Source organism: Equus przewalskii, chromosome 1 (genome assembly GCF_037783145.1).
Source record: "Equus przewalskii isolate Varuska chromosome 1, EquPr2, whole genome shotgun sequence".
Taxonomy (NCBI): domain Eukaryota; kingdom Metazoa; phylum Chordata; class Mammalia; order Perissodactyla; family Equidae; genus Equus; species Equus przewalskii.
In genome coordinates, this window is record NC_091831.1 from 27,382,096 (window position 1) to 27,395,519 (window position 13,424).

General features: G+C 41.1%; 1 protein-coding gene and 1 long non-coding RNA gene across 3 annotated transcripts in view; one reads left to right on the forward strand and one right to left on the reverse strand.

Annotated features, from left to right (window-relative positions):
* Window positions 1-5,647, reverse strand: part of BORCS7 (BLOC-1 related complex subunit 7) — a 9,132-nt gene extending 3,485 nt beyond the window's left edge. The window contains exon 1 of one of the 2 annotated variants that reach the window (XM_008530625.2): window positions 5,157-5,647. In XM_008530625.2, the coding sequence (XP_008528847.1) occupies window positions 5,157-5,294 (138 nt within the window). In that variant the 5' untranslated portion in view covers window positions 5,295-5,647. The remainder of the gene's footprint in view (window positions 1-5,156) is intronic. The other variant, XM_008530626.2, reaches the window with a different exon arrangement.
* The window catches only part of LOC139073470 (uncharacterized), a 25,690-nt gene continuing 17,340 nt past the window's right edge, over window positions 5,075-13,424 (forward strand). Inside the window, exon 1 of the long non-coding RNA XR_011522238.1 lies at window positions 5,075-5,190. This is a non-coding gene — a long non-coding RNA (uncharacterized lncRNA). The remainder of the gene's footprint in view (window positions 5,191-13,424) is intronic.

Consider the following 13,424-nt stretch of genomic DNA (forward strand, 5'->3'; position numbering starts at 1 on the left):
CCTTGCCCCACCACAACTTTTATTTCTCTTTTTAAGTTTTAAAATTAATAAACCTTTATGTGCTTGTAAAGTCAAAATAATAAAATAAGACCTTCTATCTCTCTCTCTTCCCCTCTCTGTTCTCTCTCTCTCCTATGCATAAATATTTTTACTAGTTTTTGGTTTATCTTTCCATTGTTTCTTTTGAAAACAATGGACATATGTATATGTTCTCCCCTCCCTTACTTAAAATGTAATATACTATATGCCCCCTTCCTCAGCCTGCTATTTTCACTTGACAACACCTCCTGAGATGGAGCTGCAGCAGTACACATTGAATCTCCGCGTTGCTCTTCGACAGCTGCAGAGCACTCCACTGGACAGACGTCCCATGAGACTATTCCACCAGTCCTCCGCTCTGGACTTTAGGACTGTTTCCAGTCTTTTGCTATTATAAGTAGTGCTACAAAGAATAGCTGATATATCTTTGCATTTTTGCCATCGTATCTTTAGGACAGACTCATAGAACTGTGGTTGTGATTGCTGGATCAGAGGGTTTTCACTTTGTTACATATTGCCAAATTCTCCTCCATTAGGGATATATCATTTTGCATTCCCACCCACAATGTATGAGAATGCCTGTTCCCCTTCGTGGCCACTTCTCAGTGGCAGACTCCAGACTCCTATAGATGGGGGATGGTGACTGACAAACTGATGGCAGAAAGAAAGGGTTCTAACAGAATCCACCTCATTCATTCACTTAGATATTCAACAAATATTTATTAAGTGCTTATGATATGACAGTATGAGACACAGCCCCGGTCCTTACAGGCTCATAATCTGGACTAGCAAGAGGACACAGGCACTAGAATACCTTGTGGTAAATGCTGACGGGGAAACACTGGATGCCCTGGGAGTAGGGGGTGGGAGGGGAGGGGTGGTGGTGGTGTCTAACCCATTACCGGGGTAGGTGATCAGGGAGGGCTTCATAAAAGAAGTGACTTCTAAGCTGAGACCTGAAGGCTAGGGTTTAGAATACCTAAGTGTAATTTTACAGAAAAGTGGCATGATCAGATTTACCGCTTTGGAAGTGCAGTCAGCAGGAAGGACTGGAGTGGGAGGGGAGTGAAGGCAGAGAAACTGGTTAGGAGAACATTGCAGTATTCTAGGCAAGCAACGAGAGCGGCCTGAAGCACAGGAGCGGCAGTAGAAGAAAAGGGGGCCAGGGGCAGGAGACATTCAGAAGACACACTCAGGGCACTTGCGATTGCCTGTATTACAGGGGCTGTTGTAACGTAAGGCCAAGGCCTTTGCTTTGATGACAGATGTATTCGCTGGGCATTCTGCATCATTTTGTTACATAAACCAACCACGCACATAACATATCATCTAAGATTTCCAGATTTGGTTTCTTTAAAGTGGAACAACATCTTGAATGACACCTGAAAAGCAGTCTGAGTACAAACTTTTTAGATTTCTACGCATTTTCCCCCAGGCTTTTACCATTGTCTTGCTCAATAACAGTCTGTCTTACTACTCATCTTCAATAAGTATTTCTGATTTGCAACTTAATTTTCATAGCAATAACCCTCCCTTTTTTTGCCCTCATATTCCATCATTTTCCATATTATTTCATTAACTAAGGTAGTTGCAATAGCAAGCATAAGTGCCTTACACAGGTTTAGAAAAACACAATGGACTCTCACAAAGCACATGACTCAGGTGAAGAAGCAGTTGTGCAGGCGTGTACAAGAGGAACGCATCAGTCACAAGCATTCATGGTGCTGTGGGCAGAAGTTGGCAGACTTTCCCTCACTTTGTGCTCCAGCCATAGTGGCTTTCTTGCACCCCTGCACACATTCCCAGCTCAAGGTCTTCGCATTTGCCACTTCCTCTCCTTGGAACTCTCTGCCTCCAGATGACCAAACGGCTTGCTCCCTCACTTCACTCAGGTGTCTGCTCAAACATCACCTCTTTAGAGAACCCTTCCCTGACCACTCTATTTAAGGTAAACCCTTTCATCCCTCCATTCACAGCTTTGTCTTTCTTCACAGCTTTACTACTACCTGATTTTTTCGTGTTTCATTTGTTTGTCTCTTCACTAAGATGTAAGCTTCCTAAGTAGAGGGACCTAGTTTTGTTTACTGCCCTCTCTCTTGTACCTAGAACAGTTCCTGGCATGGGGCAGACACTCAGTATTTGTTTTAATGCATGCTGTGGAATGAGTGTTCTACACATGGAAATTGTCAGCTAATCAAACAAAATAGCTATGTGGAGACTGCCAAAAAGAGAAAAAAATGCTCTATGGGCTAAGAAGGATTGAAAATCAATAAGACACTCCAATAACCTCATAGTCTAGGGAAGGAAATGGCAAAAATATAAAAGTAACTACAGAAAAAGGCAATATGGTATGTGATGAGCAGCATGTAAGAGATCTAGTAAAAAGACAAAGTTTGAGAATTGAGAAATGATGTGTCAACCCTGTCCCAGAAATCTGGACTGATTTCAGTTTAACTCAACCCACACCACTTACTGAGCGCCCAGTCTAAATCTACTACAGAAGAAACCCATGCGAAAAATACACAAGAAGGGAGGGAAGGAGTAAGCCATATGAGGGCAGTCAACGGTGGCAGAGTGGCTTTTTGGCCACTTAATCTAGCTAGTACCACGTGAAAGGTGGTGCCCAAGAGTATGGGCCTAGAACCAGTCACCTAGGTTTGAATCCCAGCTCTACCCTTTCCTAGCTACTGTGTGACCTTAGACAAAGTTAAATTGCTCTCTGTATCCTCTGTGTAAGAAATTACCTCCTCACTAGTATTTGTAAAGACTTCATGAATCAAACTACATAAAACACAGCAGTGTCCAGCACATAGTAGATGCTCAATAAATATAAGTTTATTAGGATGAATATGGATGTTCAATACATACTGGTGGGTAACTGTAAACATCATCCATTTTTAAAACTTTATACATTTCTATTGTTTCTCCCAAAAAAAGATTCCAGGCAACTTACACCAAACTATATATGTGTCTCTGTGTATTGTGTGTGTGTGTATATATATACATATATACATATTTTTTTTAACAGAACTAAAAGCCATGAAAAGAAGGAAGTAAATATGTCTACCACTAAAACTGACATAGGAAATTCTGTGCAACCAAGCCAAAAAGCAAAATACAATGAGTTGCATAATTCTTACGGTAAAAGGCAATATAACTCTTCTTCAAAAGAGAGAAACTTTCCTCTGATACTGAATCCTAAAAAGAGCATATCATGTGGGGACGCCACACAAAGCATATTTGGGATCACCAGACCAGTGACTTTAACAACAGTGTTACAGCAAATGCAAACACTTTCTTGTAGCCACTATCAATAAAAGCTAAGGACATAACATGAAAGTTAATTCTGCAAAGACAATTCTACCTAAACTAAGATGCAAATACCTGCTATGAACATTCATATACAAGCCCAAAGACTTTTGGACATATTATTCTTGCTACTATATCTATATAACTTAATGAAACAATACAGAAACCGATGAAATGAGTTTAAAAAAGAAAGAAAGTTGCTACTGCTATGAAAACTAAGTTGAAATCAGAAACACTTGTTGAAGATGAGTAGCTGAGACACACTGCTATTGAGTTAATTATGAGCAAGACAATGGTAAAGGCCTGCAGGAGAAATTCAGAGAAATCTAAAAAGACTCCATACTTAGATTGTTTTACAGGTGTATTAAAGATGTTGTTCCATATAAAGAAACCAAAACTGGAAACCTTAGATGATATGTATTGTGTGTGGTTGGTTTGTGTAACAAAATAATGGACATGTTTTCCTTTCTCTTGGGTGAAAACCTAGGAGTGGAATGGCTGGATCATTAGACCCATTTTGTCTGTCAGTGGGTATCTGGGTTGTCTCCAGTTTGGTGCTATCACGGATAAAGGTGCTAGAAACATGCACAAGTCTTTGTGTGGACATATATTTTCATTTCTCTTGGGTGAATATCGAGGAGTACAAGGTGTCGACGAAAATAATCCATAACCAATCTATAAATGAAAATTTGGGTGAGTTTATTCTGAGCTTAAATCTGAGGATTATAACCCGGGAGAGTCTTTCCACAAAGGAACAGAGGACTCCAAAGAAGTGGGGGTACACAGGCTGGTTATACACCCTCAAAGAGTATGTTTCACATATGATTGAAATGTCCCTTTTACAATAGTCACGAGGCTGCTCTGTCAGCACAGCGATGGATGGAAACGGCAGATAGGTCTGCTGTCTCAGTGAACGCCGTAGGGTGGCAGGTGTGTTGCCTCGGGCTGGGGGGTCACAGGTGAGCGCTGCAATCGGTTCCCAGACTAAAGAAAGACGCTTAATCTTTAAGGAGATGCCAACGTTGGGAGGGGGAGAGAAGTTGCACCTTTATCTCAAGGGCCTTTGTTCTTGCCATAGGGAATCTCTAAAGCAGATATACAATGCATGCTCAACAGCCCCAGCCAGACCCTTTTGAAAAGACAAGGTCAGGCCGAATTAGGTTTACACCAAATGGCTTCCTCATGTACTCCAATATATCCTATTACTTGCCATTTTTATTTGTCAAAGGAATATCTTTTTTTGGAGGCAGACAAGAGTGTACATACATAAAACTTTCTGGTGTGAAAAGTCATCAAATACGGAACCAGCCAGAGGATGATGAGGGTGAAATCAGGGCAAAGGAGATAGCTAATTTAAGCAACAGAACCAAGAATGTGGCCAGAAAGAAGTTAGAAAAGAATAAATCTATATAGACAGTTTATGCACAAAAGTGTGGAAAGAATCTGAGACGTTGAAGGCAAAACCATGAGGAATTTGGGGGCGAAAGGGATTAGATCTTCACTAGAGACAACCCGGAGAAACAAATGAGGAAATGGTTAAGACTTCTATCTCACCCACCATGCGGCGGCAATCTCCGCTTTAAAGCACAGCCTCTCGCGATCTCGTTTCCTCGCTCACATACACCGCTAGTCCTACCCAAAGAACTACATATCCCAGAATGCACCATGCTCCTCCGCGAAAGAGCTCTGTTCTCGGCCAACAGTTCACAGCCTACAATTCCCAGGATGCGAGGCGACCCCCTTCCCACAGCTATGAAAGATGGGGAGTCCCTGGGGTTTTAGGCCCGGAGAGTCCACGCGCAGCTCACCTCGGAGCTCCGGGAGCCCTTCAACACCTGCTTGGTGAGTGCGATCACGTCAGTACCACAGGTGTTCACCTTCTCTGTGAGAAGCCCCTTTACGGACTGACCGAATCGCGCTTGCGAATCCGGCGTCCCAGTCGCCATCACCTCAACTAGTAAACGCCTCCGCTCGGGCGATGGCGAGTCGCCGGGGCCAAAAGAGCTGTAAAGCGGAAGGGAAGGAGGAGGCGTCCCTTCTTACCGTGGGAAAAGGAAGGGACGCATGCGCCCAGCGGCGGTTGACCTAGGCTAACTTTAAATTCATCTAAAATAGTCAGCTGATATCCTGAGGAAGACAGGGCCCAGGCAAACATCTTGCAGGGGATGGAGGACAGTTTCAGTAAATCCATGGTTTAGAGTAAGTAGGCCTGGATTACAGTCCCACTTCTGTGAGTGACTTCTTGTGATTTAGTTGTGTGACGGCAAGTTACTCAAACTCTGCGTCTTGTGTTCCTCATCTGTAAGATTGAAATCAAAATGTTAAAGTCTCCAAAGGGTTATGAGAGTGAATTAAGATCATTCAGTTCAATTTTAATAATCAATTCATGAACTAAATACCAAACTGTGCTAGGCTGAGGGTAGAGAAAGAAATGAGACACAGTCCTTGTCTCAGAGGACTCCCAGGCTAACGAGGCGTGTAGACAGGGGAACTAGGAAGAACAACGCAATAGAAAAATTGGCAAAGGACACAAATAGGCGATTAAAAAAAATCAAATGGCCAATAAATGTTAAAAATGCTCAACATCGCTAATAATTTTTAATGAGAGGTGACTTCTTTGTTCCATTAAAATCAAACTGATTATCAGCTTGGAAAAGACTTAATATATGAAATGTTTCATGTAGCTCTTTCTTTTTTAGCTAATGCCAGAGAGAGATGAGATTGGTGTTAGACTGCAAATTTTGTTCAAACTCACCTGAACTCAATGTCAACATTACTTTCTCTTCCAAGTGTCTAGATTCATATGACTGAGGATTCTTTCATTTAATTCTTGTTCTTAATCAGTTTTATTGAGATAGAATTTATGTGCAATAACTACATTCTTTTAAAGTGTACCGTTTGATGAATGTGACAGATGTATACACCTGTGAACCACCGCTATTAAGATACAGAACATTTTCATCACCCCCAGAAGTTTCCAGGTGCCGCTTTACAATTCATCTGTCCCTCACTTCAGGCAACACCTGATCTGCTTTCTACCACTGTTGATTAGTTTGCATTTCTAGAATGTTATATAAATGGAATTATGTAGGAAGTCTGGCTTCTTTCTCTTAGCATAATGATTTTGAGAGTCATCCACATTGTTGGATGTATCACTAGTCTCTTCCTTTATATGGCTAGAAAATATTCCATTGTATGTATATACAGTATCTCATTTTGTTTATCCACTCACCTGTTAATAGACATTTGGGTTGTTTCCACTTGGGGGCTATTATGAATAAAGCTGCTATGAACATTCTGTACAAGTCTTTATGTGGGTTGTTTTCATTTTTCTTGGGTAATATCTAGGAGTGGAATGACTGGGTCATATGGTAAGTGTTTAACTTTTCAAGAAACTGCCAAACCATTTTCCAAAGTTGTTTACTGTTGACGAAAACAATCCAGAACCAATCTATAAATGAAAATTTGGGTGAGTTTATTCTGAGCTTAAATCTGAGGATTATAACCCGGGAGTCTTTTCACAAAGGAACAGAGCACTCCAAAGAAGTGGGGGTACACAGGCTGGTTATACACCCTCAAAGAGTATGTTTCACATATGATTGAAATGTCCCTTTTACAATAGTCACGAGGCTGCTCTGTCAGCACAGCGATGGATGGAAACGGCAGATAGGTCTGCTGTCTCAGTGAACGCCGTAGGGTGGCAGGTGTGTTGCCTCGGGCTGGGGGGTCACAGGTGAGCGCTGCAATCGGTTCCCAGACTAAAGAAAGATGCTTAATCTTTAAGGAGATGCCAACGTTGGGAGGGGGAGAGAAGTTGCACCTTTATCTCAAGGGCCTTTGTTCTTGCCATAGGGAATCTCTAAAGCAGATATACAATGCATGCTCAATGGCCTCGGTCATGCCCTTTTGAAAAGACAAGGTCAGGCCGAATTAGGTTTACACAAAGTGGCTTCCTCATGTACTCCAATATATCCTACTACTTGCCATTTTTATTTGTCATTACCATTTTCCATTCCCAGCAGCAGTGTGGGAGACTCCAGTTGCTCCATACCCACAAACTGAGGGAAGCGCGATTGTTCTGTAGCCACAGCTGTTAGCCACCTGTGAGAGAATGGCCACTGACAGGTGGTTTCCATGATCCCCACCTCCTGGGTTGGTGCCCTTATGTGATCCCCTTCTCTTATGTGGGGGCAGGACCTGTGACTTGCTTTCACCTATAGTATATGCATTGATGACAGGAGATATGTGGTTACAGGTACTTAACTACATGATTACGTTACATAGGATTGTAACACCCAACGTGCTGAAGTCTCTCGCCCTTGCGGGCTGTGAGGAAGCAAGTGGCCATGTTGGAGAATTCCACGTGGCAAAGAACTGCAAGCAGCATCTAGTCACTGAGGGCTTAGCTTCCAGCTGACAGCCAGCAAAAAAATGAAGCTGTCAGTCAAACAACCGAAAGGAGCTGAATGCTGCTAATAGGCAGGCAAGGGGAGAAACAGATCCTGTCCTAGTGGAGCCTCCAAATAGGAACCTGGCCCTGGCCCCACCTTGATTGCAGCCTTGTGAAACCCTAAGTACATGGGCCAGAAAAGCTGTACTTGGATTCCTGATAATAAATGCATGTTGTTTTAAGCCACTAAGTTTGTGATGATATTGTTATATAGCAATAGAAACCCAATATTCCACCAGAATTTGTTTGAAATCTGTTCAATCAATCAATGACAACTCATTTCAGTGAATCCCTTTTGCAAATAAAGCAATCAGGGTCTGGCCCTTGCTGCTTTTTTTTTTTTTTTTTTTTTTTTGCTGAGGAAGATTAGCCCTGAGCTAACATCTGTGCCAGTCTTCCTCCACTTTATATGTGGGTTGCTGCCACAGCATGGCTGACAAGTGGTGTAGGTCCACACCCGGGATCCAAACCCATGAACCTGTGCCGCCAAAGCGGAGTGTGCCAAACTTAACCACTACACCACGGGGCTAGCCCGTGCCCCTCACTTCTGAAAGTCAGTCAGTCAGGGGCAGATTCATGCCAATAATCACTCCTCAGAGTGCCAATGAATCAACAAGAGCCTGACTCAAGTAACTACACTTCTCCAGATGATATCGACCTGCTTATGTCCATCAATCCCTGAAGTCTGTGCTTCCCCAAAACTGTTATGATCAGCTGTCTGCTCTGCTTGGAGAAACTGCCTGCTCTCCATTATTACAGTAAACAGTAAATTCAGTTTTGTCTTTTTTGTTTCACATATTGAACTATAGTCTTATCTTTGGACAATTCTAGAGGTTCCAGCAAGATCGTTTTGAAGACCCTCACTGGGCAGCATTCCAGGAAGCCTCAGGTCAAAAAGTGCACTCACTGGACTCCTTGTCTTCTCTCCTTCGGGTCACTTGCCCTACGAGTCAGTCTCAACAAGAATCTGAATTTTGACTAGTTTCATTGAGCTCTTGTTGCTAAATTAATTGTTATCCAATGATACATAACCAAATAGGTCTTTCTATAAGGCTTTTAGACTCAGGTCTTTATAGAAGATAATTGAGCCTGGATCTTTGTATTAAGTAATTAGACCTTTGGGTTTGGAGATGCAGGATTTAGTTATTAAATCTAGGTTTTTGTATAAAGTTATCAGACCTTTTGTTTGGAGGTATATTGTCTGATAAATATTTTTGCCATTAACGTGATTATTCTCCTGCTGCTTGCCTTGCTTTTGCCATTGTTTGTCTCTGCGTGCAAAGTTAAGTTTCAAGGGCTTTTGCTTTTTGCCGGGTCATCTTGTTTCTTTCGAATGTGTAAGGAAGTGTTCCACAGAGAATGGATGGATCACAGGCCCCACAGCCTCCAGCTCTATCCAAGCTGGCCCTTGAGGGTTAATGACTGAGGCCTGTGAGACTGGAGACTGGCTAATGTTACCACATGTCGTAAATCCCTTTTGCTAATTGAAACCACTGAACATTTTTCTACTAGTTGATTAACTAATTATGAATTACTGTTACTTTCTCCCTCTCATATTAGCATCTGTTGGTGTAACTTTCTTAGTCCAGAAACTATATAACCTTTACCCAGTGAAGCAGAATCCCTAGATTATGTTTCTGGACTTCAAGAAGTGTCCATGACCAGAACAGAACTTTCGGATGTGCAAATATCAAATCTTGATGCAATATTGTTTGTTGATTGACTTCTTAGTAAGTATAAAAAGTGACAGTACCAGGCTTGATACAGGTAGCCCAGTCATGCTTGTAAAATCCTATCCCTTTCCAAAAGTCAAACTGTTCAAATGACTGAACTGTGGCCCTTTCAAAGGCATATCAAATTACTCAAATAAAAGAGTAGCTACATAATCTAATAGCTGGTTTGTGTTAAGACATTAGTTCTTTAAAGTGCTGTTTTAGGGGCCAGCCCGGCGGCATAATGGATAAATTTGCCCTCTCTGCTTCAGTGGCCCCGGGTTTCACTGGTTCGGATCCCGGGTGCGGACCTACACACCACTCATCAAGCCATGCTATGGCAGCAGCTCACATGGAAGAACCAGAAGAACTTACAACTAGGATATACAACTATGTACTGGGGCTTTGGGGAGAAAAAAAAAGAGGAAGATTGGCAACAGACGTTACCTCAGGGCCAATCTTCCTCACCAAAAATTAAAAAATAAAGTGCTATTTTAAAAGATTTTCTTTAACTTCCTCAGAAACTCTTTAAAAATAAACAACAAACATGAATTACCTGATGCTTTGATACTACCTAAAATAATTGCTGGTCCTAAAGGATAGAGAATCACAGTACTATACTACAGAAGCTAGTCTAATACTGCAAACATACTTTTAAGATCATCATGCTAAACAGGCTGCTGTGATGAAAAGTTTATATACAAGGACCTCATATAAAAGAACAAAAATAATAAATTCATGGAGAAGTTAAAGGATTCAATCATAACTATGCAAAATCTGACCCACCAAATTCTGAAAAGAAACGCTAGGAACAGTGAGGTTAAGACCCATGAAGATAAGATCTTTAAAAACCAGCATCATCACCTGGTAGCAACAGACGAAAGCTCAAATGGACACTAGACTGAGTTCTCTGTGAAACATCTCCTTCAGGAAGTGTAAATTGACCACAATATAAATCATGGTTTGGGAAATTTTTTTCTAGGATCACAGAGGATTTGGCCAGTATATGCCTCATCTATAGCTAAATTAATCCGCAAAAATTTATAAAGGTATGATTCCAACATTCTGGAAAAGGCAAAACTATAGAGACAGTAAAAAGATCACGTTGCCAGGGGTCAGAAGGAGTGGGATGAACAGGCAGAGCATAGGGGATTTTTAGGGCAGGGAAAATACTCGAGAGACTATAATGATGGATACACGTCATCATACATTTGTCCAAGCCCGCAGAACGTACAACACCAAGAGTGAGCCATAATGTAAACTATGGACTTTCAGTGATAATGATGTGTCAGTGCAGGCTCATTAATTATAACAAATGGGCCACTCTGGTGGGGGATGCTGACAATGCAGGAGGCTGTGCATGTGTGGGGGCAGGAGTATACAGGAACTCTGTACATTCCCCTCAGTTTTGCTGTGAATTTTAAACTGTTCTAAAAAAAATAAGGTCTTCATAAAAAATTTGTAGAGGTGAGGAATTGCAAAGTTGTAAAGGACTGAAGCCATGCCTAAAGGTCATTTTGAACATCTCCAAATGGATGTAAATTAACTTCTTCTATGTGTTATATAAATAGGTGCTGGTAAGAATGCATTTATTTTCTGGATGAGCTGAAGTATTTCCATGTTGAAAAGCCACAAGTACAATGGCCAAAATACTGTCATAGTGTTTTGTACCTAGTTTCTACCTATGTTTTCTACATTCCAATTTATTGACCCAGTGATAAAGTGACACATTTAACTGAAACAGTTATTCATAAATTTAAATTGTGAAAGACTTTGCCTTTACTCAAAAGCACTTCTGTCTTCGTCATTCCCAAATCCTCTGGAAAAATGAAAGAGATTCTAATAGAACTGGCAAGTTGATACCAACTAGAGATCCCACACTGAGGTTTCCAGATAACTTTTGAAGGAGTTAGTCCAAGGAGGCTGACTGCTAACCCAAGAACTTCAGAACAAGCTGATAACCACATGAGCCAAAGAGCTACTGCCCCAAACCACTGGAACAAGATTCCTCCACACATCACACTCTTCATCCTCCTGTTTACTCATACTTTTTTTTTTTTTATCGATGTAAGCTTCTATATTTATGACTTATAATGTTCCCCTTATCAGTAATAATAACGTGCCTGTCTAGACTTTACTAGAAACAATCATCACACAAACTTTTAAATTTAGTTCTCTCAAGCTATTGCTAGCACAGTCAATTTAAAAAACAATATACCGATAAAAGTACTCTTTATAAAGTCCTTACACTAGAAGAAGTGCAAGATACAATAATAAATATTTGTCACAACAACGCCCAGAGACAACATACGTCAGCTCCATCAAGGTTGATCCATCTCGTGTGCAGCTTCTGGGTTCTATTTCACGTGTTGGAATTGGACCCTTCAGTGGCAGTCCAGAAACAAGGTTAATTATTCTGTAGAGCTATTCCAAAGATAGGACTCCCCAACACCCTCAGTGGACTATATCTCTTTACAGAGGCCAGAAAGAATAAAGCTATTTCTGGAAAGAGGCTCTTCTTTCTCCCTTGCTCACAATTTCCTCTGTTAATAACATTTTGAATGCCTGCAGTATATTTGTTAAGGGTCACTCTTTGTGTAGTTTATGTTACATGTGTTTTGATAAATGCAGAATGCCTTGTATCCTCCATTTACAGTACCACACAGAACAGTTCTGCTGCTCTGTAAGTCCCTCGTGCCCCACCTATTCCTGCCTCCTCCCCTCCCCTTGAGCCCCTGGCTGAAATACCTTCTACTGTCTCTCTAGTTTCCTTTACCCTAAATGTCAAATAGTTGGAATCATAGTATGTAGCCTTTTCAGACTGACTTCTTTCACTTAACAATATGCATTTAAGTTTCCTCCGTGTCTTTTTGTGGTTTGGTTGTTTATTTTTATTGCTGCATAATATTCCATTAGAGATGTACCACAGTTTGTTTATCCATTCACCTGTTATGCATAAAGCTGCTATAAACATTTGTGTGTATGTTTTGTGTGGACATAAGTTTTCAACTGATTTTCTTAAACACATAGGAGCACAATTGCTGGGTCTTATGTTTTTATTTGATAAAATACAAATCACATAAAATTTACCATTTTAAGCATTTTTTTAAGATTTTTTTTCCTTTTTCTCCCCAAAGCCCCCCAGTACATAGTTGTGTATTTTTAGTTGTGGGTCCTTCTAGTTGTGGCATGAGGGATGCTGCCTCAGCATGGCCTGATGAGCGGTGCCATGTCTGCGCCCAGGATCCGAACCGGCAAAACCCTGGGCCGCCCAAGCGGAGCGCAAGAACCCAACCACTCAGCCACAGGGCCAGCCCCTTTTTAAACTATTTTTTAATGTACAATTCAGTAGCATTAGGTACATTTACAACATTGTGCAACCATCACCCACTATCTATTTCCCAAACTTTTCATTGTCCCAAAGAGACCCTCTGTACCCATTAAATAACTTCCCCTGGTAGCTTCTATACTTTTTTTTAAATTGAGATCATAATAGTTTATAACACTGTGAAATTTCAGTAGTACATTATTATTTGTCTGTCACCATATATATGTGCCCCTTTACCCCTTATGCCTACCTCCTAACCCCCTTCCCCTCTGGTAACCACTAATCTGTTCTCTTTGTCCGTGTGTTTATCTTCCACATATGGGTGAAATCATGCAGTATTTGTCTTTCTCTGTCTAGCCTATTTCGCTTAACATGATACCCTCAAGGTCCATCCATGTTGTTGTGAATGGAATGATTCTGTCTTTTTTTATGGCTGAATGGTATTCCATTGTGTATAGATATACATATATATATATACATATGTATGTATATATATATACCACATCTTCTTTATCCATTCGTTAGTCAGTGGGCACTTGGGTTGCTTCCACGTCTTGGCTATTGTAAATAATGCAGCAATGAACAT